We start from the raw sequence: 27,689 nt of genomic DNA on the forward strand, positions 1-27,689 counted from the left end.
AGCTTTTCCCAGGAAATCCTGAGCCTTCATTTATCCAATCCAAATAACCTGAAATATTTTATGCTCAAAACACAATATGGACTTCGCGTTTAAACTAATTTAAATCCACTCAGATGCAGCCAGCTATAACCAAATATTCAGAAGTATAGGTTTTAAATGACTTGAGTACCCCAATACCCAAACTTTGCTGAAGGACAGGTACACAGCCATGCCATTTCCTGCTGTCTCGACCTTGAAGTAAGTCCTCTTTTCTTCAGCATTCTAAGCCTTTTGTGAGATACGAATTATTTTAGTAATTGGACGCTTCCGTGTGTATGTGTTCATGGGTTTTACCTTTCTTTAAGAAAAACCCACAACAAAACCTTTTTTCCTGCACTGTTAACACAATGGTATTTTTGGTAGCTTGGCTATCTGCAACCATAAAATTTTCAAGAGTGTTGCTTGTCAGGCTCAAACCAAGAAATTATGTAGGTGATTTTAGCTTATGTCTGTAAATAGGTCTGCCATTTTTGCTGACAATTTGATCTGGTTTTAATAGTAACACTCAGGCTCTACTAAGAATTGCAGTTGGAAAGAGGAAATTATTAGTATGAAGAGCTTCTACTAAGAGGAGAAGAGAGTTTCAAGGGTTTTCTTCTCTTTTTCTGTAATACCTCTGCTCTGTGACACCAACTCATTTTTGAAAATAAGTGCACTGAGGTGACTGAAGCTGGAGCAGTACTCTGTATCCTTGCACCTAATGAAAAGAAACTCATTACATGAATTTAGATATGTTGCATGAAATGGTCAGTTCTTTACTGTCTGTTTCAGTGTCTAAATGCAAAACTGGGTGATCCTGTTTACCCTAGATACACACATTTAAAAATTTATTTTGCCTTGCCTCAAACAGCTGGAAGCAGAAAGAAGGGTAGCAGCTTTTATGCATTGACCCTCACACCCAGATTTGTTCAGGACACTTGAGTTCTCAAATAAGTACAGGAAATGTTAATTTACTAATACTTATCAGGCAAAATATCAAAGATAAGTGTCTCCCCTCTACAGAACAAGATGCTTTTATCTGCTTTCTAAGTCTATTTTCCTCCAGTAGGAGAGGGAGGAGAATGCCTTGTGTCTGGCCTGTTTTCACCAGAGCTGCATGGCAGATTACTGAGGTTAAGGATTCCTGATAAAGCAGGATTCCTTTCCCTAAGAGGATGCTTGGCTTTTTTTACCTGATGCATTTTAAGGCAAATCCTGTGTCTGGAGTCAGGGAGACTGAAGTGGATCTTTTGACTGTGGATTAACCCAAATCCTGATACCAGGCAGCAGGTACAGAAAGAAAAGAAGTTTTGAAACCCAGTGCTTTGTGGCATGTGCTGGGCTTTAATTCTACTGACAGCTACTGACAGTAATTGTGAATTTTTACTCGTTAAACAAGAAGCCGGATTTATAAGTTAAAGTTTTATATACCAAATTTACAAGCTAAAGTTTTGTATACCAAATTTACAAGTTAAAACAAGTAAACCACAACACTAACAATGAATGTGTCTAATCTGCTTCTTTTCCAGGAAGGAGTGATAGTAGAATCAGAAGTACAGTGTGTTGTTCATTGCAAAAACCCTTCCAAACTCAGGGGAATGTGTTGTCCTGTGTGTCCAGGTGAGATTTCATGGTTAAGATGCTGTTCTACTTGTGCAACTGTATTTCTAGTGATACCCATCATTACCTGGGAGGCTGCCTCTAACTTCCCTGTTATCTTTGAGAAGTTACTAAAATGTGGGCTGGTGACTCACAATGAACAAAATGACACAAGATTTATTTTAATATGTTTTAATAGAGGACATGCAGACTAGGGGACGCACAGGCAATATCCTGGGCTAATATTCATAGTTGTGTTTATGTTGTTTTTTAGAGGGTCTGTTAGATGGGTTTGCATGACTGATGACCATGATTTTTTCAGGAGAGGAAGGATAACAGTGATCATAAAAAAGGAGATTAACTTTTTGAAGGGGAGTGAGAATGGGTTGCCTTCGTGAAGAACAGTGGAAAATTGCCATGTTTTTTTAGGTTAATTTGATTTTATCAGAGATTTTGAATGTAAGCAATGCTCTAGTGATGTAATATATTTATTATATTTTGATTAGTTATAATATCTGCTAATATCTAATATAAACTCAGGGAGTAAGAATGAATTATTAAAAAGCAAACAGCCTAAAAACCTATTTAAAAGGCATGTGTAATGGGAGACTTATCCTAGCCTCAACTTCATTTTTGCAAATTTATTTGCTGTAGAAGGATGTTTTCTTCCCCCCACCCCTCCCCCTGCAAGACATTTAGGGTGTCTCAAGGATTTATTCAGGATTTTGAAGTGATTTGTTTTCATCTGAAGTGATTGTCTCTCTACAACAACCTGAGAGGAGGTTGCAGCAAGGTGGGGATTGGTTTCTTCTGCCAGGCAACCCGTCTCAAGCTGGGCCAGGGCGGGGTTCAGTCTCCCCTGATGACAGCAGGAGGAATTTCAGCATGGAAAGGGTTCCTAGTCTTGTAATGGACTGTCCAGGTTGTTGGAGTCACTATCCCTGAAGGTGTTTAAGAAATGACTGGAAGTGGCACTTAGTGTCATGGTCTACTTGACTAGACCATAATCAGTCAAAGGTTGAACTTGATACCTTGGAAGTCTTTTCCAACAGAAAGAAAGGATGGTATGATTTACTTTTCACATTGCCTTACATGTTAGGGAGAAAGAGCAGCATTCTATCTTGAGCTAAACTTATTCAAATGCTGTTTTCCAGGTTGTGTATTTGAAGGGAGACTTTACAATGAAGGAGAAGAATTTAGGCCTGAAGGAAATAAATGTACCAAGTGCTCTTGTATTGTAAGTATTTGCCTTTTGGCATTGTATCTCCCTTTATGAACTTCAAAAGACACATTATTGCCATAACAAAGCAAAAAATATAAGGAATCCAACACTATTATGTTTTTTTCTCTTGGAATTCAGGTCTCTGTTGAAGAATTTATGGCATTACTACATTGTATCACTCACATTTTGAGCTTATAATATTTACTTTGACCTTACACTGTATGCAGATGGAGCAGGTTTTTTGGAAGAGGGCTGATCTCTTGAATTAGTAGTGCCTTATTTTTGTGATAGGATCATGCAAGTGGAAACAGTAATCTTTTTGGTCTTCATCTATCGGTCAGCATTTATTAGATGCTTCCTTAAGCCAAACTTTGCCAAGGATTCCTTTTAGCTGTATGCAACAAGGGCCTTTGCTCTGAATTACTGAGTGAAAGAATGAGGGTAGCCTCCTGAGGCTGTCCCAGGTGGATTTTTGGCTTGATGCTTGATGAAAAGGTCATATCCTGGATTTTATTCTTGACTAGCAACAATATAGAGAGGAAGCAATAATTGCATCCTTTGCGTAACGAGTACAGGCTTCTTTTTCACTTCCATTAAGTTAAAAGATAATGCTGTATGAGTTTGGGCAGATAACTTTGGCTTCCTTTCTGTAATCTGTGAGATGAGTAAAACACAAAGTTCAAACTACTGCTTTTGTTGCAATTTGTGGGTCTGTTATCAGTAGAATATGTAAGGCTTTACATTTCAGTAGAATGCCAAGAAATTTGTCAGTACCAGATACAGTTGTCCTGCATCATGAAAATAAAATGAAAGAAGGGGGACAGAAAGATAGGCTTCAAAAATTAATATATCTTTACACATATATACACATTTAATGAAGCTGTTGCAGAGTACTTTTGCTGTTCTGTGGGGACAAAAACCCTGGTAATCTGCAAAATCAATTTACACTAAGTCATCACTTCTCCTGTGGAGATCAGGGTGCTCGGGTAATTTTTTTTTTTTCAAGTTTTAATCCTGTAATAATGAAATCATGCTGTCACATATGTCACAGTGATATTTGCCCTGGGCTCCAGCTCTGCTGAATGCCTTCAGACCCAGGCTGAGAATGCCCTCTGTACTTGGTGGGTCCCCCCCTCACTTCAGCTTCAGCTGCAAAGCAGTATCTTTTCACTCTTTCCCTAGTTATGTTCCTCAGGGGAAGGCAGGTCTGTATGGTTGAGAATTCTGTGGAGAGATGCTTGAGTCTTTTTGGGTTCTGCTTTGGTCTTTCATAAGTACTGTACAGATATTGCCTATTGCCCAGTTATTGGTGTACCAACATCTCCTTGATCAACTTTCCTTTGTTCTCGGAATATCAAAAGCTCCTGTGCTGAGAAGAGCATTGGAGGTGGGAGATAATGAGGGAGAACAGTGTAAAGAAATAAAGGAATAAAGGGTCACAGCTAAGGGTCTAACCTTGAGAGTTACCAGTCTCAACATCAACTATTGAGAGTAAGAAGTTTAATGCTACTTAACTATCCCTTCCAAAAAAGAGAGCATGCTTGTTTTGGATGTTAATACCATCTGTATAAAATGTCCAGCTTTCAGTCTGAATCTTTCTGACAGCTAAAGAAGTGCCTTCTATGTGTAAGCCACTTCACTCTCCCTGCAGAGCTTTTTTTTACCCTCTTGCTTGTTCCCCCCAGAACTGGAGCCTATGCTAATCCCTATGTGATTTAAATCTGAAGTAAATAAAGGAGGCATCCTCAGGCTGTGATAGCAGTTTGCTGCCTGCTTTGCATCCATTCCCTTCTGAGAATGGGTCCTCAGTGAATCTCTTATCTAAGCAGTTGGTGGATGGATGGATGGATGGATGTCTTATTTGAAGATACCTATCCAGTCATGCAAAGTGATGGAAACAGGCTTGTGTGTGATGTGCTGTAATTTGTGCAGGCTTTAACAGATGGAGGGAAGCTCTTCAACCCAAGTTAGATTTCTTCTGGGATTTCAGTCTTTCATGGAAACTTAGCATAGGAAGTAGCACAAACTGGTATTTTGGGGATGGGTGTATAAGGATTCCAGCTACTCTCACTTCAGGGTGAATTCTTCATTTTCTTGGGAGCAAGCTCTCCAAATGGTTTAGGAAAATTCTGGACTCCATAGGCCATCACTGTCCCAGGGGTAGCTCAAACTTGGGACTGAAGATACCATTGAACAAGAAGAAAGTAAAGAGGGATGGCTGTGATTTGTTTTCCCGGAGAGATGTAGGGTTGATCTGCACTCACTAAATGTATTAAAATGAGAAATTATGTAAATGTTTTTACTGTTGCACAATGATGCACCCAGAAGTAAGTACACATCTTCAGATCTGGACTGTGGGAACACATTTTGGGACACCACAGGTTTGTGGTGTTATCAGCTGCAAATGGTGCCTACAAGATACTACTGAGCTCCCAAAGGATGTGAAATGGCTGTCATTTGTTTTTAACACATTGTTTGTGTAAATGAGGACAAAACTGGGATCTTGGGAGCTGGGAGTCCCCATCTTGGTGGAGCAGTCTGGCCAGTTGCAGGGCTTCCTATGTGTTCCACAGCTCTGAAGGGCAGAGAAAGCAATGTCATGGCTACACCTGGGCAACTCACTCGGTCCTTACCTGCCGGGTGCCCAACTCACTGTTCTGTGGTTCCTGTTTAACACCACCTGTGGTCCTAGCTATTGTCTACTGAAAACCAGACCTAACCCACCAAACTAATTTCATGGAGGTCAGCAAAACAAGCCATTAACTAATAACTTTTGGGTTGTTACCGAGCCAGGCTGTGCTTGCGGCAGCGAGGCGGAGATGAAAGGCCCTGTATTCCATTACCGCTCTCCTAAGTGAGCTGCTCCTTGGGGCGACTAAGATTTCTTGCTGAAAATGAGAATGTATCACCTCTCACTCAATGCATATTGCCTGTCAGGAGTGAACGAGCTGGCTTTTAATGACTCAGTTTCTCTGGGGAGAGGCATTTGTGTAGGAAAGGTGGACGGGATAATAGGGATCTCCTCGCACCCAGGCTGAAACGCAGCTGTCTCACAATAATTCATCTGTCTGGCCTGTTCCTGCTTTTCGTGATAGGCCAGTGGCCTGTTCTAGAGAAACCCTGGCTGTTTTCCCTACCATAAGCACCTACTTAAATGAAGGACTGGCTTCTTTAATCAAGTGTTATTTCTCAGATACTACTTTTATGAGGTTGAGAGTGTGTTTCTGCTTGCACAGTAAGAGCACTTGGCTTACATGTTTCCTTTCCTACAGCCTGCATTAAAATAGTCAGACTGTGATTATCGTAAATGTTTTCATTTTCTCCTTTGATGTAGCACGTTTTGGGGAAAAAAAAAATATTGGAGGGGGAAGGAGACAGAGCCAGGGAGGGAGGAGAGGAGGTTTGGCAGGAAAGTGACCTTGCGTGAGAGCGGTAACCATGGAGAAGCTTATCTTTAGGTGGTAGTATCCAAACTCATAAGTAGCCCCTTTTGACTCCTTTGAGCGCTGTTACCCAGACCGTGGGCGCTGCGCGTTCCGGCATGTGAGGCATGTGGCCGTGCGAGGCACCGCCGCGCTGGGAGCGCACAGCCCCGCAGAGACGCCGCAGCCCCCGGCCGGCCTCGCTCCACACCCCTGCGGGGAGCAGGGAAGCCAACCTGCTTGGGAAAGGGAGGCTGGGTTATGGCATTGCTGGGCTGGTTGAGAGCTGGGAGTGGGAAAGGTTGCACTGTCTGTCTGTCCTGCAGGGAGGCATGTCTCGGAGACGACCATCAGCAGGGTGGTTATGAGTGTTTGGTCCCCAAACAGCATTGTTTCACAAACGCAATGCTGTCCTCTTAGCTGCTCTTCCAAAATGATTTGGGACAAATGAAACCCAAATAGCTGGAAGCAGAGCACAAGGATTGGAGGCTCTTGGAGAGCCGAGTCAAAAAGGAGCCTCTGCTCAATCTCCTTTGCGTCTTTGGGGGCTTTTAAACCACTGCTCAGAGGGGTTCAAGATGTGCCCAGCTACTGCTCTGCAGGTGCACTTGTGGGTATGTGCGTGCAGGAAATGTCTTGTCACTGACATTCCTGAGTGCTAGGATACAAATACTGAATAATAAAAGTTTTGCACAAAGAAAAGGAGACCACAATGCAAAATCTGTTTCTAAATGAATGAGTAACAGGCATTTCAACTGTGATAAGTAATGAGAAACTGTAAGAAACATATGTAAGTGTTTTGGATGCCGAGGGTGGAATTAATCTTGTCTAGCTGCAGCTATTCAGAAGTAATGTGTCTGATCTGAACTACTTATCTGGGCTCCTCTTCAGTTAATTGAGAGAGAGAGAGAGGTGGGATGGATTACTCTCTGCAGATGCTTATCTTCCTTCACTAACTAGAGGGGGAGCCTACCCAGCTCCTGGCCTCAGAGATGGCTGAAGATAGCCAAGACCGATCCTGCCCCTGCAGTCAGCTGGGTGATTAAGCACCCTGATACTGCTTTGAAAGCTTGGCTTTAACTGGTATTGGGAGCTGCTGGAATACATTCCCACCACAAAAGACAGTGGGGGAGTTACGCCAGTCTACTGGGAAGCTCAGGGGAACGCGCAATTAAATGTATCCTCAGTGAAGGCTGAGGATAATTCAAATTCAAATTTCCATCCTTAGTGCAGTGCCAAATGCTGATCTTCCCAAATTTCCATGTACTTCAGCTGCTTTGATTCAGCTCCAAACTGCAGCAGACACTGTCTGCCCTTACTCTGGGGCTAAGAAACAGAGACAAGGAGTTGTAGTGAGGGGTGGAAAAGCAAAGAACTGGTATTTTGGTAAGAGCAGTGTTCACATCTTCAAAGTTAGGGACATTAGTAAAGTGGTTTGTTTATGGGTGGATGCAAATGGAGACCAGGGAAAGCTCAGAAATGGGATGTGAAGGGTTGGTCACTGTGTCTCTCTGGGAACACCCCATAATTTTGTCTGCAGATTTTTTGCAAGGCTAAGGAGTTTGGTTTTCCCAGTAACCTAATAAAAAAAAACAGTCCTGCAGGTGAAGTGTGGTTGAGGAGGTGGATGTGGAAGAGAAAGGACTTGGTATGTGTGGAACTTCAGTGAGAAAAATAATGCAGCATGGAGACATAAACATGCTCCTGTTATTTATATTTTCTTTATCTGATTTTCTTCAGGCTTCTAAAAGTATACCTACTTTCATGGGGATTGTACACTACCTTGGCCATGTCTAAAATATTAAGTTACTTTAATTTTGGAAATACCAGTGTTTTAAAAAAAAATTAGGATATTTAAAAAGAAAAGGTTAAATGCAGTGTGTTTTTTCTTTTATCAACATGCATAGCCATTTTAAATATTTTTTTTCTGATTTCTCTCAAAAAACACATCTCTGAGGAAAAGTTACAAAATATTTTATTAGGAGTCAAGAAGCAAAGTTAAAAATAAAAACTATTCACAGTTTTTCTGAAATGGAGGTAAACTGTGGCATAGAAGTGCAAGTGGGATGATTCAGAGGAGTTATTCAGGGTAAATAATTTTTATTTATAACATTTCGATCTTAGAATTTGGGAAGCATTTTTCTGTGTCAAGGTCACATTTCCTCCCTCTGTGGATACTTGACTTTCATCCTATGTCTCTCCTACCTGCAAAGCTTCCTAGCTCACCTACTCAGAGTGTGTTTGCAGCTCAGGCTGCAGAAACCCTTCATCATACTTTAAATTTTGGGGGGGATCAAATGAGTCTTTCTATGCAGTGAGAGACCATGCCTTGTTTGGGTGCATTCCCAAGGGAATAGAGGTATTGAGCAGCTCCCTGAAGGTCTAGATTACTCTTTAAGGATTGTGGGCTCAGAACAGACAGCCTCTTTGTCATATCCTTTCCTTCCCTCTTGCAGCCTTTTTTCTTGCCCCTCCTACGCTTCAGGGTTCAGCTCAAATCTGCCTTCCATGCTTCAGCATGGCCCCTGTTCCTCTGGCTGTGCAGTCAGCCTCCCACTGTTCTTCCTTGTCCATCATTTCACATAGGTAGCACTGTCCAGTTATTATTTCTGAGATGGCATGCATGGGCAGCAGTAAAAGATGAGTGCCTGTTGTGCTTTATGTTCTAAGGGTGTGTGCTCTGTCCCTGAGAGAAAAAAAACATGGAGAAAGAATGTGAAGAAAGATGAAAGCATGATTTAGCAGATTTCTGTGGGGAATTTTTCCTGTAAGAAAAGGAGGGTGGAAGTGCTGAGGAATTGGAGAAAGGTGCTCCAAATTTATAAGGCTTTTGTTTAGACAGAGACTGTTTTTCCAGTTTTATGATCAAAGATGGTTTTGTGATAATGAATTAATTAAGTGATACTAGAAGCCATGAAAGACTTAAAGCCTCTTGGATACCTCAATGGCCTAAATGAATGCTGATGAACAATATTCCTGAATGGGGGCATTGCAGTGCAGAGAAAAAGTGTCCAGGACTTCTTGTCCTTTAAAGGAAATACATACACAAAGGAGGATGGATTTTGAATTCCTAAAACATATAAAGAGAAAAATAATGCAGGTTGACTGCTTTTAAATCACGATAATAAGGGCTTATAGCACGAGTCCAGGTTGCTGTTGTTCCTGACAGAAAAGGAACAGAGCTTATGCTGTCAGGTGTCTGTCCCCTGTTAAACTTTCCTAATTAACAGGCTGAGATTGATTTTTCTTACTGACAAAGAAGAATTAACTACACTGATCTTTAGCAATAAAGGAGTGCTGTTAACAGGCAGCTTCTGACAAGGGGAAGACTATTATTTGTTGGCATTGGGGTGCAATGAGGACTGCAAACATCTCTGCTGTAACTCACTCCTTGCAAAGGCAAGGATCTATCTTAGTGTAAAAACAAAGCACTAAGATGGCAGAAAACAAAGAACCTGGTTAAAGTAAGCAAACAAATAAGCAAAAAAAAAGAACCTGCTGTCCATCAGGGGATGAAAGGGTTGCATGTGGTTCCAGAAGTGCCCAGTGAAGACAAAGGTTTTATGAGAGGCTGTAGCACTTCTTGTAAGTGGCTTCAAATGGGAATGCGTGTGGCATCTCACGGGAACGCTTGTGTGCAGAATTGATTTGGGTCTGAAAGATTCCCACAAATTGTGGTAGGAAGCAGTAAAAGCAATAGCTTGTCAATTAACAGGGCCTTTGTTTGCCAAATATTTTATGGAGAGTCCAAGACTCTTTTGGCTGGTGGCACAATGAAGGAAAGGCTGAAAAGAGTAGGAGTGCTCGGCTTTCATGTTTGTCATCCTTTCAGTTTAAATAAACTTGGATGTCGCAGGTTTGGGGCTTGTTATCTGATAACAATAGTTAATGATTTTAAACTTGCACACAGCCCTCTGTGTCCTTAGACAAGATGGTTAAGTATACACAATCCTGGTAAATGAATTTACACGACAGCTTAATTAACAGATTAATTAATTAATCAATCAACACCTACTTGTTTCCTCTCCCTGATTTTCAAAAGCAAAAAATAAAATAAAAATAAAATATTAGAGACAATATATTGTTACATGTGGGACTTTAAGTTATATCATATAATCAAAGAATGTTAAAGGGTTAGAATAGACCTTAAAGGTCACTTAGTCCCACCTCCCCTCCCTCTAGACCAGGTTGTTCAAGACCATATACAACCTAGTTTGGATTGAAAATGAATTAGCTCAGTTGGAAAAACGTAGTGCTAATAACACCAAGGTGGTGGGTTTGATTCATGTATGGGCTATTCACTTAGGACCTGGACTCAATGATCCTCGTGTATCCCTTCCACCTCAGAATATTCTGAAATTCTGTGATTTTCCAACCCCTCTTTCTTAAGTCTGACCTTGTATCACTTTGGGTATTGAATTATTTTAGTTAATCATGTCATTGTTGTTGACATTCTTCATAAAAAATATATTTGTAGAAGATGTAAAGTGAAACTTGGGATCAGTAAGTTTGAATTGCAGCTGAGCTCTAGTGTGGTTGCTGAATTCCATTCTGACTTACTATCACTCTTCCTAAATTCTCCTTGGTCTTTCTACTACATCCTACAGCATTGTTTTTGTTTGCTGTCCTTGAAGCATTTTGTGTTGATAAGAGAGTAAGTTTCCAACTCGAACTGATAAACTAGTCTCCAGCTGGGATACGTGATGCATTAACATTTTTAAAAACAAACTAGTCATATTGAAAGGATAGCTAAAGCTCCTTGGATTCTATCAACTTTTTAAATGTTTGCAAAAATACTCACTACTTTTGCCTTATTTAACGACTGGAGACAAACACATTGGATAGTCAAGGAGAGTAAAATGATACCCAGCAAATTATTTTCAGGATTGTGACAGGCTGTAACTTTTTCATATAGTGCTTCCTGTTAGGCTGAGAGCAGAATAGGGAGAATAATTCATTGGCTGTCAAAATAGACATGGGAACGAAAAAAGGGAAAAAAAAGAGTGCTTTGAGACATGACAGTGATTTACTCCCTCTGGTTTAACCTGTCAGAAATAGAATGTGACTAGGTGCCAAACTATCAGCATCCTTGGCAATCTGCTGTGGGTACATCAATGTGAAGCAAAGTTGCAGAAATCCTTGCAGGCAGCAAAGGGTCAGGAGTAGGGCATAAACACCCAGCTTCTGGTGTGGGTGCCTGAATATGAAAGGTGATGCCTTAAAAATGCTTTCTAACTCTAGCCATAGAAATTGCCTGAATGTCTGAGCTTTCTTCCAGGAAGTTCCACTCCCACGGTACCTAAACTTCTGTCCCAAACATGACTAGAACACCATTAAACTTAACAACTCCAAGGTTCATTGAAAACCCAAGAAGTTTTCAGCTCTCTGCCAGAAGCTTTGTAACGAAGCATCGAGATTTTCTACAGAAAGCAAATGTGTGTGTGTGTGCATGTGCTGGTTTTTTGTTGTTTTTTTTTTTTTTTTTTTTTAACTGGAGTTACTGGCATTACTTGTTATTTTGTGCTAAATTCATTGGCATGGAAATTTCTTTATTGCCCCTACTTGGGTGTTAGAGTTGATGCAATTGAAAGACCAGATTTCCAGTACTCAGATCTCATGTTTGAAGCATTGGAGCCCAAAAGGATTTGAGTAGCTTGCGTGCTTTGTATGGTTCCTTTTCCCTTTTTTCTTTTCCTTCTCCAGAACACAGCACCAGGAATTTTCTGAGAGTAGGACAGAAGCTAATGTGCCTTTGCCAATAGAATCCTTCTTCCCAGGAAAAAACAGAGCCAGTCTCAACTCTGAGAGCATAACAATGAGGAGAGTCTTGTTCCTTTTACTACCCTCTGCCTTGCACCCAAATATTCAGTATGCTCAACAAAAATTTGAAAATGAGTTAATGCGTGTGAAAATAATTAACTGCAAGAAGTGTAAGCATTTTCTGCTTTTCAGTGCTCAGTCTGTTCTCTGCCCTCTCTCCTAGGGGCAGCATAACTTTCCTTCTCCTGGATGCAGCTGAATAGCAATTCTTCCTAGCAGTCTCAGTTGTTGGTGTACTATTTATTCTTTCAGCAGCCAGCTGAACTGCCCTGCTCTCCCTGTCTTTTGAGGTCAGTTTTTTAAATTCCCAAAGGTTCCTGCAATTACCATTCCTCCCCCATCTAGGTCTTTTAGTGCTGCACTTAAGCAAGCATGTGTATGTCTGGGATGATGTGGGAAGGGAAAATCCTATGTTTATTATATCTTCTTCTCTCCACTGCTTTTTGTAGTTGACAGGCACATGTAAAATCTCTTATCAGTAGTACTCGCACAGCATCTGCTACTGTGACTTTGTCTTTTTGACTGTGAGCCTGATTCTAACTTTGAGAGCATTTTATAAAGCAGCTAAGTGGGAATAGGGCCCATAAAAGTTGACACCTGGTGGAAAGCAAGCCAGGGAGGCATTTTCTTTCCTCGTGGTGGTGTTACATTCCTTGTGGTCTGCAGTAATAGCTCTGCCTCCTGAAGTTTGGGCTGTGGGGTTTTACTCCATGTTCAAATTGCCATCACTTGAAGCTTTAGCATTTGTGGTATTTGGAGGACACATTTTTGCTTCCTGAGTATTCAGTGCAGCAGAGGTAATAGCAAGTGATTATATAAAATGAGGAGTAAGTTACAAGCTAGTCTGAGGATGGAGGGAGGCGGAGGGAAAAGGAACACACTTGTACATCAACAGAAGTATCATCAACCTGTGCAACACTCTTGCTGTCATTCTCCTGAGAACAATGTTTTGCAGTGTTTCTCTGAGTCATATAAGAGGCTAATGAGGATACTATTAATATATCTAAAGGTACTTCTAATATGACCAAAGGTACTTTTTGCAGTTTTCGTAATGAGTGCCCATTTCTATTTCTAAATATCTTATGCATGTGCCTCTCATCGCTGACAGTCTCTGGGAAATCCTTTATCTCAGACTTTCTTCAAACTTATGGAAAGGTGGCAAAGTTCCCAAAGCAGATTTGGATTTGACTTGCTTGTTCCCTGATACTGCTCTTCAGACTTCAGTGTGTAGCCTGGTATACTCTATGATAATTTTTGATTCCTTGTCTGATTTTTTTTGTAGGGCAATGGGTTCAAAACAGAGATGATGTTCCTTTCTCAGTATGTAACAAACCTTAGTGGGAGGGAGCCAAGTCATGCCTAGGGAATAATTTTTTCCTTCATGATGTGGTGCTTGCAAAATAATGTGTGAAGCACACAGTGCTCTAAGGGAGCAAGCAGGACTCAAACAGGCTGGCACCCTGGAGCTGCTACAGAAAGCAAAGGTGCTAGATTTCCCATGAAAACCCAGGGGTATCCTGACACTACAGAGATTAAAATCTGTAATTCCCAGCTTCCCACAAAATCCTTCATCTCTCCTTAATTTTAAACTCTACGGTTTTCTAAATACTTATATTTATTAAGGTGGGGAAGCATGCATAAGATTTATCCTGGAAGTGGGAAGATGAAAGCAAAGGCAAAAAATGAATTAGTAATTTCTGGTGTACAGGATTTATAAGGTATTTGTGCTCTTACAAACAAAATAAACCAGTCAGGATGGGAGTAGGAGCTTTAAGTCAGTATCATAAAATAATTCTACAATCTCATTTGAAGTTCATATCAACTTTGATCAGATAGCAGATTTTCTCCTATGGATGACATTTGCCCACAGAAGGAAAACTAAAATAAAACATAGCATACCACACATACCTAGTCAGAATAGCCTGAAATATTCATATCTGGAATGCCAACAAGCATATTTGTGGTTCAGCTACAGAATAAATAACAATTTAATACTATTAATTAAAAATTATTTAAGCACACAATCTTTGGGTAGTGTATAATACAAAATGTATTAAACTCTGCTTCTCCATTTCCCCAGTGCTGAACAGGAATTTGGATAAAATTTAATCTTCTATAATAGCTTTTAAAATTACTGGTTTAATAAATCAGAAGCAATATGTTGAAAATGTGTAGGAGTCTGACAATTTGTCTTCAACAGCCATAATACCAGAATGAGGATGTGTCAGCCCTATGAAATATTATCAAGATGTTTCTTTGCAGTCTGTTGACAGAAATAAAGTTGCTGGAGTTTTTTTAGCATTTAGGGTTTCAGCATTTCAGTGCAGGAAGGAAAGCAATGTAAAGAATGGAAATTTTCAAAGATGATAACTTATGATTGTGCTCTTAGTTTTTAATTTGGTTCCAATATCTACATGTCTTCAAATAAGACAGTGCTGAATTCCACCACCTCATTCTAAAGTGAGAAAGTCTCAACAGCACTGGCCTTGAAATGCTGGTGGTTAGAGAAGACATTTCTTCTAGTCCTTTTAAACCAAATTTCATTTAGGCTCCATGTCTCCTCCTTTTATCTGAATTAAACAACACTGAACTTAAAAAATTACAAATATTTAAAGGAATGTGGCTTTCCATGATAAAACTGAGATAACTTTGTTCATTAAAATGGAATCTGGGAGCTGGGTTGGATGGGATAAAAATGAGGAACTAATTATGTCCCCTGCATAGTTTTATCACCTATTGCTAGTGCGCTGTCAAAACAGCAGATTGCTGTCTTTGGAGATGACTATGTGCTAGCTCTCAATTTTGAAAAACAAACTGGTTTTTGTGTAATCCCACACAACCTATGATTTCCTTGTTTAATTAGGTTCATTTCAGTAGTGCTAACTCAGAGACAGATGGAGTCCTGCATTAGTAACTTGCTGTTTTGATACTCAAGAGCAAATACTGGCAAGCTCTAACTTAACATCCTGCATAAAGGCTTGGAGGCCAAATGGAAAGTTTCATCTAAATGGATTGTTTTGCCATATCGAGAAAAAGGGATTTGAATTTGGGGGTGGGGGGTGCCAGGGGAGTGGTGGTCGTGGGGAGATAGGGCATTTTTTAAAATTGTTTTGTTTTTTCGTTCTTTTCTTGTTCTTTTGCTCATTCTTTTGTTCTCTTGTTCTTTCTTGGAACACCCTCAGTGGCATGGAAATAGCGGAGTGTGTGTGGGCCCCTCTGTCTGTGCACACCTGTGCGTATCTGTGTCTTGCACGCTCCGCTGCTGCTGCGCGCCCACGCGTGAGCGTGTTTGAGCGAGGGCGCGCACCCGGTGCCCTTGGCAGCGTGTCCCAAGGGGTCCCCACGTCCCTGGATCCTTGTGTCCCGTGGGATCCCCGTGTTCCCGTGGGGTCCCGGTGGTGTCCCCGTGGTGTCCCGGTGGTGCTCCCGTGTCCCCGCGTGTCCCGCGTCCCTCGGCTGTGGGTGCGCGTTCCCGCCCCGCCAGCAGGCGGCGCTGCCGGGCGCGGCCCCGCGGGGCTCGCGGGCTCTGGGCGCTGTTGCCCAGCGCCACCTGGCGGCCGCGGGAGGACAGAGGCCCGCTCCGCCCTCCCGGCGCGTTCCCGAGGGGCCGCCCCAAAAAACAACATGGAAAACTGCTTGTGATGGCAGATTTTGTGAAAATGACCAGGAGCCGTAAAGTGAGAAGGCGGCCAGAGAGGTGAAGCCTGTTGGCTGAAGAGTGACTCGTTCAGATGGGTGATGTTGATCCTGCAGGGGCTTGGCAGGGTCGCCTCAGCCACGCCTTGGTGGGTCCGCCCGAGCCGGGGCACGCATCGCCCCAAGGTGTGCCTGAGGTCCATAGCCAAACAGCAGGGAGACAGCAGGCGGGGGAAACAGACACCAGATTATCTCCCTGGGCCTGTGGAACCCCTCCGTGGGGTGAGCAAGAGAGGCTGAGGCTGGCCTTCCACCCAGCCTGGCCAGGGCCGCTTGCCTTTGCCAGCAGCACAGGGGGTGCAGAAGGGGATGTTTGATGCAGAGTGATAAAGAAGGAATAGTTACCCCTTGCCACAATAACTTAGCAGTAGAAACGCACTGTGAAGTGCTACGGCAGCCTGATGGGCTGGCCTTGAATTCAGCAGCTCCTAAGCAGAGAAATGTCCAACTATGACTAACTGGGCAATTAATAACAGAGGTTTAATAGGAGCCATATTCAGAGATTCCAGCAGCTCTGTTTCTGCATGCAGTGAAACCCTGATTTAAATATAATTCCCTGGAACCTGAAAGTACTTGACCCTTTTTTTCTGTATGAGCTGACTTCCCAGCTGGTGGTGTTCCTGTGTGTGTATTTGCGCTAGTGAGGCCTTTTACAAGTGCTCCTGTTCTTTGCTTTCACCTCTTCCCATCATAATTTCTCTGGTAATGAAACTTAGGTCAGCAGGGTAAAATTGTTGGATTTGATTTCTGGTGACAGTGCAGTATTTGAAACAAACTTTTGCACATACAGATTGATTAAAAACTGGCAATACAGGAATAACAGGCATTAACTTACGGTTTTTGGTTTTCAGCCTAATTAAAACTATAGGAGAATACAAAGGAATGAAACCTGAACAGTTGTGCTCTGCTGGGGAGAAAGGCAGTATTGAGTTGGAGACTGGTCAGCTACAAGTGCTAAGCTGGAGTTGTTATTTATTATCAGAATGAAGATAAATGAAATCACCAGTCATTAACTCACAATGTGTAAAGAGCTCTGAAATGCCTTTCCACACATGCAGACTCCCAAGGGGCAGCTGAAGCCTCTTTGCCTCCTTGCAGCAGTTAACAGAATGCAACAGCTTTGCTGCAGGGTTATCCCACACTTGACATACCTTCTCTTGGGCTAATTTGATGGGTAAGGTGTGCCCATGCAGGGAAGCAAGCTAAAAACAGCGTGGGATGGGCGGATTACTGGGTAGAGGGCTTGATTTAGGACATTGTGGCTGGTCAGTGTTCACATCACCACTGAAGTCACCATGCAGGGGACAAATTTAAGCAGAATCTTAAACTCGGTAATACTTCAATTTTTGCAAGGCTGGAAAGGATTTAAGGGACTGAAAGCACTTGTAACCACCTGGAAATCAGCAAATGGTTTCTTGGTGATGGGTCTTTCTCTTTTAGACCCAAGGGGAAGCAGTGCTAGAAGGCACTTACTCCTCTTGTTCTCTCAGGTGAGTTAGCAGGAAGATCCACCCCATGAAGTAAGTAATTAGGAGTGCCTATCCAAAGTACTGTTTTATTTTAGAGGGAGAAGTAGTCTATGCCCTAGTAATTTCCATTCACATATTATTTCCCTTGTCTCTGAAGTGAAGAGCCTGGAGTGATGTAGCAGACATGTAGAATAAAATGTAGATTTTTTTTTTCCTTTTTCACTTTCTTTCCTTTTCACTCTGGTAGAGAATGCCTTGCTAATCCTGGGAAGAAGCACCCACATGAATTTGTCTAGGAGCAGCTCTGGCTGCTGTGTGCTTGACTTTTCACAGGGAGACAAGAAGGTTGTTTATTTTGAGTCATCACTGATTCACTGGAATTTGAATATATAAAAAGAAATATCTCAGCTACTTAGCCAATGTCTTTGTGTTCACTGCAACTCCTATGGACATTTTTCCATTGTGCCTGCTGCTACAATAACCTGTTTAGGTGGTTTGTATATCCGAATACTCTGCTTGTTCAGACATAAGGATCAACAGATTGAGGCAGAAGAGTGGTTCATCTGGGTGTGTGTCTTGTCTCCAGCAGATCCTATAAGGAGGTGTTAATTTAATATTCCTCCTAATACAATATATCAAATTTTATCGGTTTCTTTGGTTGACTGTAAGAGATGCTGAGGCCAGGAATGTGGTGATTAAAAAGCATAGTAAAACTGTCAATTATAAAACCTTGGGTAGGCCAGGTTGACTTCATCCCTGAAGCATTACATAGAGCCCCATCATGCAGTGAGCAGAAATCAGAGGGTCAAAGGCTTTTTAGGGTTGGATATAGTTAGAAGAAATGCCATGGGTTTGGCTCTAGACCATCCCACCCCTCTGAGAGAGCACAGTGGAAGGTGAAGAGGAGAGGAGAGAGAGAGAGGAGGAGGCCAGTGCTGTCTTATGCCCCAGAAACTACAGGCTTTTTTCAGGATGTAGAGGGAGATTGGCTTGATTTAGAAGTAGAAAAGGTGCCTGAAATGTTGGAGCAGATGAAGGAGGTAATTTGTTATTTACTAAATGTTTAATCATGAATTTAGGTTTGGTTGTTTGTTTTTTTTTTCACTCCACTGCTATAGCCTGTGCTTACAGTATGCACGCTCTCTTAACCCTTGTTTTCTCTTGCTGGTAAGGTTGCTTCTGATGTGGTACATATTTACTCTACAGTGGTGTTCCTTTAACTGGGATATTAGGATGCCTTTAGTAATTACCAGCTTTCCAATGAGCTACTGCAGCCTAGCCAGAGCATGTCAGTGAGCACCTTCCTGGGTCACCTACAGAAATGACATTCCAAGAACAAGGAGAGGAAAAAGTGTCTTCCGGTAACTAGAAATAACTGAGAAAACTCTGGCATATGGCATTCTTTGAAAAGCACTTATGTTTTTAAAGAGAGAATGTGACATACAGATGTAGGACTAGCATTAAATAGCTACACATGAAAACTGGACAAACATGACAAGTTCTGGGAGCTTGTATCCTGTGAGCAGAGTATTTTCTCATGTTGAAGGAGCAGGATTAAAAGTTCTATTTGAACTTTGAGTTTAACTGTGGGTGATGGAACACATTATTTGTAGCTTTTACAAATGGGATAAATGATTTTGTGTTACTTCAGTGATAGCTCTAATGATGAAAAATTTTGGGAGGTGGGGAAGGTCCATATGACTCAGCTACAGCCATATCCCTGGACTGGTAACACTTCTGGAGAAAATGGGCATTTGGCCAGCCAGGCTTAAGTATGAGCTCACCTTCCACTGGGACTGCCTGTCCTGCTCTCTTGAAATGCATCTGTATGCAGGACTTATTCACAGTGCTCTTTCCTTGGTTGTGGCTTGTCCTGCTGGAGACAAAAGAGAAAGCTTGATCTGGCTTCACACCTTATCCTTTCTCCCCACATGAAGGCAGGCAATGAGCCAGCAGGAGAGCAGCAAAATACATTTCAAGCTGGAGCACTTTATGCATTTTCCCAGGAAGTGTGGCTTCCCTTTTCTTGCACAGTATTTTCATGGTACTGAATGTTGTCCATTAATCTGATATCCTTGAGAACTGTCAAAAATAGAACACTCATGTGAGTTGCAGGATTTATTTACCTTCCCCTGAAACATGGAAAATTCTCAAAACACAGGAAATGTATTAGAAGAACAAATCATTATACTAAGGAATTTGGTAAAATAATGGTTACTTTTTTTCCCTGCTGCTCCTCCTGCAGTTCAGACCATTAGGAACAATGGCAGAGGTGTACTTAGCCAGACATGGAAAAAACAGAGCACAAATATGTTCAACTTTCTCTGCTGGTTGAAAGCACATAATTTCTGTGAAATTTGCAGTGGTAGAAAGGGAACTGAGAGATGTGCTAAGCTGTGCTGTACTGAGCTGGAGGGGAGGAAGTAGATGAACAGGCAGAAGTGCATTTACTTGGGAAGCTGAATGGGATTTGATGGAAGTCATAGTGAAGCACCCAGAGAGAGAAGTGACTTCTTATGTTCTCAGGCAGGAATTCCCTCCCCAGACAGAGTTGTTTCAAAGCTTTGTTGGCTAATGAGAGCAAGAGACTCTCTGTTTGATGTCATGAGACTAGGAGAGCAAGACATCACCAGTAGGAATATGTGAGTTGGAGTAAAATAAGAGTTGATTGCACCTTGGAGTAAAATGAACTACTGTGAGACACAGGCAGTGTTAGTGGTGATTTCATGCTGGGTGATGCCAGCAGTGCCTGGGAGGCATGAGAATCTTTCCAGGCCAGAAAGATTTGTGGTAAGCACTGGGTGCTGTTTCCCTTCCACCTGACACTGCTCTTTCTGTAACAGGGTTTGCATTTTCAGGTGGGATTGACATGACACTCATGAACTACTCTAGGGCTTTGACTTTCCAAATTCTGGAATTCTCTGTATCTTAACCAGCATCCTTCAGTTGTGGTGGTGCTTCCCTCTGCCACAGGTGCAGATGATGCAGGGCATGCATGACACAGTTAGCTGCATCTAAGGGGCTTCCAGATCTTCCACAGTGCTTCAGAGTGGGCCCTAGACAGTTTGTAAACAATGGTTTTGGCTGTGGATGGGACAGCTTCTTGATAACTTACTTAATTACTGAGTGGAAAATAACTTCAAGCTTTAAGAACCAAACCAGGTGTTATGTTCTTTAGGAAAGAAGTAGTTTGAGGTAATCACATTGTTATTATCCAACATATATGCAGTACTGGTCATGCTAAAAAGTCATACAGAATATTCTCCTAGGTGTTGTTTCTTCTCAGGTTCTTTTGTGGCTCATTTACATGAAACTTGCAATAAAAAAAAGTTAGTGTGCTTGATGCTGCAATATACTCAAGTTAGCTGTTGATATACAAAGGAATCTAGCCATGATGACACAAACCATTGCATGGGCTAATTTACACTGTGGACAAACTTAACTGTGGCCAAGGTACTTAGTGAGGGAGCAGATACTTGTATAGTATGCAGATGAGCCTGTGGGAGAGAGCATTTTTCTTTGTGAAAGGAGACCTGGACAACAGACAGATGTTCACTGCCGGCAGCTGTGCTGGTTAAAATGTTACCATCCCCAGATGCGCAATATTCCCATCTTGCGAATGTTCCTGTCTCCTGAGTTCTGCCAGTGGAAGGGAGCCAGAAAGCGCTTGCTAAACAGAGAAAATCAGCTGCATGAGCTCAAGCAGCTGGTATAGGTGGCTTGAGATAACCCGAACACCTGAAGCTGATAGACTTGGCAAACCTCTGAGTATGGGATAGCCTCCAGGTGGCAATGTTAAAATCTGGAAGGCAGCCATCAGCTGGTGGTCTTGGAATCACAACTGCAACCTTTATTCTTGCTTATGCTTTCTTTTGTGTTGGTCAGGAATGACGTAAATGTTTTGTACCATCTTCACGGGCTTTACATTTTTGAATTGGTGGAGGCTTTGTTCAGGTAATGAATCTCACTCAGGGCTTCTCCAATTTATTTCCTGTTTTTAGGTCTCTCTGTAATATTAAAATTCAGTTCTTGTTCCTTACTTCCATCACACAAAGCAAGACTGGAATGAGAATCCTAAGCTGGCCCAGCACTGAGTGTGGAGGACTTTGTAGTGATGGGGCCTTGGAGAGGCTGGTTTTGCTTACAGTGTTTGACACTGTGAATTCTTACCTGAGCGAAGCATCATCCAAACTCACCTACACTCAGCCTTCCCTCCAGCTGAGTGGATAGGTGTCTCCTGGAAAAGAGTGGGCAGAAGGTTACCAGCTCATGGCTCATTGCTGTAGGCATTTGGAGGTTCTCAACAGAATTCTGCTGTGTACAGGGAAAGTGTTTTTCTAACTAAACTTAGAGGTTCTGGCCACCTCCCTGAAGCTGTCTAGCCATCTTACCTAACTTGACTCCTGGGAAACCAGCAGCTGAGTGAAAGTAAACAAGGTCTGTCATGGCATCAGGGAGAGAGGGAAGAGGAGAGCATCACAGCTTTGTAATTGGTGCTGAAGTCATTCATGTAAAGCAGGAAAAAAAGGAAGAAAAAAGGAGAATAATTCAGACCTGTCTTGATTTAATGAGATTATTATGGAATAGACTGAGTCTGTTAGAATTTGCTGGAATAAAAGCAAAGGAAAAAGAAAAGAAAAAAGAAAAGAAAAAAGAAAAGCCATCTATCAAATAAGAACTGTATGTAAAAATTACATGAGGAGTCCAGAGTTTGCCTCAGATGCAATAATGGCCTCATTCTCTAGAGTGATAACGTGACTGATTATCCTTCATTGCTTCCTCTTAGAAAGAAGGGATGAAAAAGAAAAAGAGAGAATAGTAATACATCTCCTGTTTCTAATGCTGATATGCAATCCAAAGGAATTTGAGCCAACTTGGAGTGCTCTTTGGAACCAGCAGTAAAATTAATTAAGGAAGTTTGAGAGGGCTGCAGATAGGAGGGTTAATACAGAGAAGATTTCATTTAGCTTTGAAGAGGAGCCCTTCCTAAGCAAGTGTTTCACATTTGGGTAGAGTATGAAATTGCTAAGTAATCCCCTTCTCTGTACATTTATTTTGGTTGCTCCCAATGGTTTGAAACAGAAGTGAGTTGAGGGGGAAGATCTCATGCAAATTGTAGTGCTGTTATCTAGAGTGATGCATTTTCTTCTGTGTCTTCACTTTAATGACAATTCTCTTGCTTCTGGTACATACACTTAATTAAATGTCATGGAAAGAAGAGACAGTATTTTGGGGGATGCTCCTGCTAGGAATTTCTCTTCATCCTTATTTTTCTGTTTCTACTTCATTTATGAGTAAGGAATAAGCTGTGTCATGCCTGTGCCAAATCAAGAGTGCTATACTGCCCTATGTCCTCTTAAAGGACATGTCTCTTGCTTATGCTGCCTCAAGAACACCTGGGACACAGTGGGCATCCTTCCTTGAAAAGCAGAGTAGATTTCTAACTAGATTTTGGGTTGTTTTTCTCTTTGCATGTGTCTTAATCAATGCTGGGGAAGACAGTTTGTGCTTACAAGTTACCATCTGAACAACTTTATTGCATGATTTTTACAGAGACCTTGGGAGAAAGGGAAGTCTCAAAGCTGAAAATGACCTTTTTGTCTAATCCTGTTTTCTCAATACTAACCAGGGCTTGTAAGTGTACAGGATTTGGCTGTACTCACACTTGCAAAAAGTTCAAACTGACCTTTTTCTGCAATCTGAAAATGCATGGAAGAAAAAAACCATTTTCTCTTAAAGAAATCATAGAAATATTTTGAAAATAAAGTCCCTGCAGAGTCTTTGAACTACAAACAAAATGGTGTTGCCAATCAAACTCCCCTGGTGTTACTGAAAAAAATATAAGCTTGATTTTAGTCAGAATAACTTTTCTTTTACATTATCTGCGTGGTCAATCCTAATAATTAAGAGTTCAGGAATATTAAGCATAGCCAGTGGAAAAAGTGCTTGTCACCCACGGAAAATAGTAAAATAGAAAGCTCTTAGCAAAGGCTGCTATAGAATCAGTTTAATTTGGACACAGAATTGCAGAGACCTCATGCAGACCTCACTTGGCAACTCTTTGTTTCTTCAGTCTTCTGTTTCTATCATTGCTATTTTTAGCCCCATCTGTAAAAATATGTTTTTGCCAAGGAGCAAAGGCAGGATAAATTGCAGAAAGCTTGTAAGCAAACAAAGAAATCACGAAGCTTACAGGACAGTCACAGTTGCAGTTTTGTTAAGCTGCTTCCCATTTGTTCCCTGGCTTTGTGTTACCTATTTTGATCATAAGGCTGCCCAGACAAGAACTTGGTCTTTAAGCTTCTTTGTTTATGCTTAAAACCTGCAGCATATTGTTTGTACCTATGTAAATAAATTACTTACTCTTACAGGAGAAGATCTGCAGTGCCCCACTCCAAGGAAAAGTGGGAATATTTTGTTAAGTAATTTAGTGATAGCATTTTGCAAAAAGTGCCCCTATAATGGATGTGGGCAGCCTCAAGTTTTCATCTCATAGTCTGTTCTTTCAGAGACATATTGCCTCGGCACACTGCCACGCTGAGAGGTCAGTGTGGCCTGCAGGCAAGCCAGAAGCGATGTCTCATCTCTGGCCAGCTCAAATTGTTGAAATATAGAGATTTGTCAGCACCTTTCTCGGCAACCATGCTGGAGAGGTTTTACTGTCACTGAAATGTTTAGGGTAACAACCTGAGTGTCATCTGAATAAAAAATAGCTGGCTGTGGAGAGCAGCTACCAGTTGGGGTAGGACAGCTTTTGATTATTCAACAGAGGCATTTTTTGTGCAGTTGAGTAGAACACCTGGCTGCTTGCTGTTGTTCCAGGTAGGTATGGATCTTCAGTAGTAAATCCTTCAGCATGTCTGCAGGTGCTGTCTTGGATAGTCACTGGGGATGATGTGGCACAGGTTAGTGGCATATAAGAGTTTGCCCAGAGGGAGTAGTGTGGTCCAGTTTAGCCAGTGTGGTCCATTCTTGCAGCAGCTCTAATTTGTTCCAGCTGGTCACTGATTGTAAGATGATTTATCTTGAATTACTGATAGTTAGTTAGCAGACACCTTGCTGTAATTGCTGTTTGTTCGGATGTATGTTCATGGTTTGATTGTACAGAATTCTCCGTGAGTGATGCTTTCTATTGGAATGCATTTCTCTGGGAGGTAATGTGAGTACTGCAGAGCTCTTCTGTGATGTAGGAAGTGTTGTGTGTTTGTGGTGAGTGAGGTATAGGGCTTCAGCTCCTGTATCTACTAACAGTACCATGTAAATGATTAAAAGAACAGCAATTACTGTACTAAATTTATGCAAATGAGTTATAGAATGGTAGCTGGGTGAGCCAGAAGGTTGGACTCCTTGAATTCGGTATAAAATGTAACTGTGTGAGGTTTTAAATTTGTTTTGTTTTGGGGGGTTTTTTTTGTTTTTTTTTTGTCCTGGTTTTTTTTTTTTTTCATGTCTTTTAATCTCCAGTAACCCCAGGAGCTACACAGAGTATTTTTGTACTGCATCCCATATCTTTAGCAAGTACTGCTTCACAGAAATGGAACAGTCAGGTGGGAAATTTCTGTCAGGGAAGTGCAAGCCTTCTTCATCGCATGGGAAATGGGCAGTGGAAAATGCTCTCTATGTCTAATCAGACCTAACACATGTAGCACCAGTGACGTGCTAATAAAAGTGTCAGGCCTTGGGACCAGTAATTTACACCCATGTTTTCAGATTCTCTGTACAAAAAAAAAAGAAACTCTCATTGTAGATGAAAAATGATGTGTGAATCTGTAAGGCTAGGCTGAAAAGAAGCAGATGCTGACATTTCTAGAATTAATATTTTTTGCCTAAAAGACGCATCTGTCATCAGTCTCCACTTTATAAAAGTGGAGGAGCACTTATCTAAATAAACATGGCAGCTGTTTTATATGATGGGTCTGTTTTTTAAATAGTAAGAAAATACTGTATCATTTTGAAAGGTATAGTGATCGTTAATATTAACTTACAATTATAATTTGGTGTGTGTAGCTATTCTCTGCTGTAGAATAATTTCAAATTACACTTCTTCACATAATCAGAGAACCATCCTGTATGAGTAGAGGGAAGGTTAATAACTGAAAGTGTGTGCAGCTGAGAGCTCTGCAAATGCTGAAAACTTGCTGAGAAGAGAGTTCTGCATTGTAATCTCAGGAGCATGTTAAATAAAATTAAGAGTAGGGAAAAAAAGACAAGAGCTTTTGGAGAAGTAAATTATCAAAGTTCTCTGCTTATGGATGATGGCTGCAATATAAGTAATTCACATTTTTTTCAATTTTTTTTTGCTTGGCCAATTAACATACCCTTTTCTAGTACTTCAACAAATCCTAGGCATAAATATGTATGTTTCTGTTTCCTAAAAATGTATGTTTCTGTTTCCGATAAGAGTCTTTAATGAGTTACTTTACACTGATTTAAAGACAATTTTGCGTAATTAGACAGGTACAAAGGAGACTTAACAAGGCCAAGGAGACATCTACACTTGTGTCCAAACCCAGATTTTATTTGCTTTCTTATTTTCTCTTTGAGGGACTAATAATGGTTTTTGATGATGAGACAGTAAGCCAAGTATAAGGTTGCATTGCAATTTGCATTTGCAGTTGCATGTGGTGTGACCCCTTTCTTTCTTTAAGTGTTAATTGTAAGTATTTTCTGAAATGTAAAATGCAGAAAGATGTGTGAGATCTGTGTGAGAAGTCCCAGTTATGAAAAATCCTTCTTGGGGTACATGCCCCTTTCACTGGGTTCTGGAAATGTATCCGTTCTTTCTAGACAACCTCATGGTTCATGTGGTTCTTCTAATTTTTGACTGCTCTGTACTTCTATTTTGAAGTACTTTGGTTAGCAGGACATTATTGGAAAGGTAGGTACAAGTATTTCCACCTCTTCTGTCCATCTTTTTGAGTGAATTTGGCCTGAACATGGCCTATACATATGGCATTGCAAAGTATTTGGGTGTGGCCATCCACTTTGGGAATCTCACGAGCTTATCTTGGAGATAAGTTCCAAGCCAGTTAGCTTGCTGTAATGGGGCTGACACAGACCAAGAAGAGCAGCAGGCCTTTAGGCAGGTGCCAGACGGGCTGTCCTGCCCAAAAATAAAGCCAGGTGTGGTGTGCTAGAAATGCATAAATGGCATAATATGGCTGTAGATGCTTCACCGTGCCTAAGGTGTCTCTGAGAAAGTTGCCGTCTGGGCATCAGCCTTTTACAGATGTTTTGCTGCCAATGAGAAGCTGTTATTTAGCAACAGGATCTCATCCATAAAGAACAGCGATATCTAGATATGAACTTAATTGTGAAAAATTTGGAAGCAATGACTTGGAATATCTGAATATATGTCATGATGGGGTGTAAAGGAGGAATGGATTTCTTAGGGTTTCATTCACCCTCTTCCCATGCATGTCCAGATTGCTTGCAAGCTAGGAATGAGAGGAAAACACCCTGTTATTCTTTTATCAGTCTTGCTAGCCAGGACTGGGAAATGTCAGCATTTGCTGCTCATGCTTCTGTAAGTCATTACCCCTGGAGGAAGGAGGAAGTGGCAGAGGAACTCTGACTTGTAAATGATTCCTAATCAAAATGCTTCCCAAGGCTATTTGTGGAGAGCTGCAGATTCCTCAGCACCCCTTGCTCAGGCTTGTGTTTAAGACTAAAACATGTTTCTTTACCTTGATCCCAAGCCAGAGTGTGCCCTACCCTGGAGTAGAGCCAAGTTACATCTCTGGGGATGGACAGCTCTGTGTAGTACAAAAGAGTGGAATTCTGCACTGAAGTATTACAGATGTTGCTATAGATAGGTACCACTGGCTGACAGTGAGTCTAATCTTATACCACTTTGGGTAGATTGAAGCTGCCCCTGTGACTATTTCACTGTAGGAACAGTTTCATAACCTACTGGTTTCATAAAAGTAGCCTAGTTTTCCTAAAACGTTATTTTCCAAGAAATCCTCTGAATGAGCTGCAGTTCGCCTCTTTCTCACATAACATTTTAAAGTGCATTTTTACCTCATTTTGCTAAGAGCCTAGGACAAACAGGATCTCCTGTTAATGAAAACCTTTGATGGATGCATTAAGGAAGCAGAGTGTATGTAATCCTATATTTCCTGAGGTTACCTCAGCAGTATACATGGAGCATTACATTTAAGGAGTGTAGATGCCTGTGTAAGGGTCTTGTAAAAAGCTAGGAGCAGTGTCACTGCTACTACTACAACAGTATGATTTATTTTATCATGGACGTTCTTCAGATACCAACCAGTGTGCTATATCATCAGACCCTGAGGCAAGGTCCTCCATAAATTGTAGAAATAGCTGGTGAAGGATTATATCTCATTCTTTCCAATACCTCACTGCCCTGAATCACAGAAGGAGATTTGTTCTCTTTGCTTGTGAATGGAACAGTGATGTGATGTGAACTATTCTGGTAGG

At 41.4% G+C, this 27,689-nt stretch overlaps 1 protein-coding gene across 3 annotated transcripts in view; it reads left to right on the top strand.

The window, feature by feature from the left end:
• The window catches only part of BMPER (BMP binding endothelial regulator), a 151,979-nt gene that overhangs the window by 36,451 nt on the left and 87,839 nt on the right, over positions 1 to 27,689 (top strand). For all 3 annotated transcript variants that reach the window (XM_015619660.3, XM_015619657.3, XM_019005800.2), the window contains 2 exons: positions 1,548 to 1,638; positions 2,772 to 2,854. In XM_015619660.3, coding sequence (XP_015475146.1) covers positions 1,548 to 1,638; positions 2,772 to 2,854 — 174 coding nt within the window. The remainder of the gene's footprint in view (positions 1 to 1,547; positions 1,639 to 2,771; positions 2,855 to 27,689) is intronic.

The sequence above is a fragment of the Parus major genome, chromosome 2, assembly GCF_001522545.3.
Source record: "Parus major isolate Abel chromosome 2, Parus_major1.1, whole genome shotgun sequence".
In the NCBI taxonomy this organism is placed as follows: domain Eukaryota; kingdom Metazoa; phylum Chordata; class Aves; order Passeriformes; family Paridae; genus Parus; species Parus major.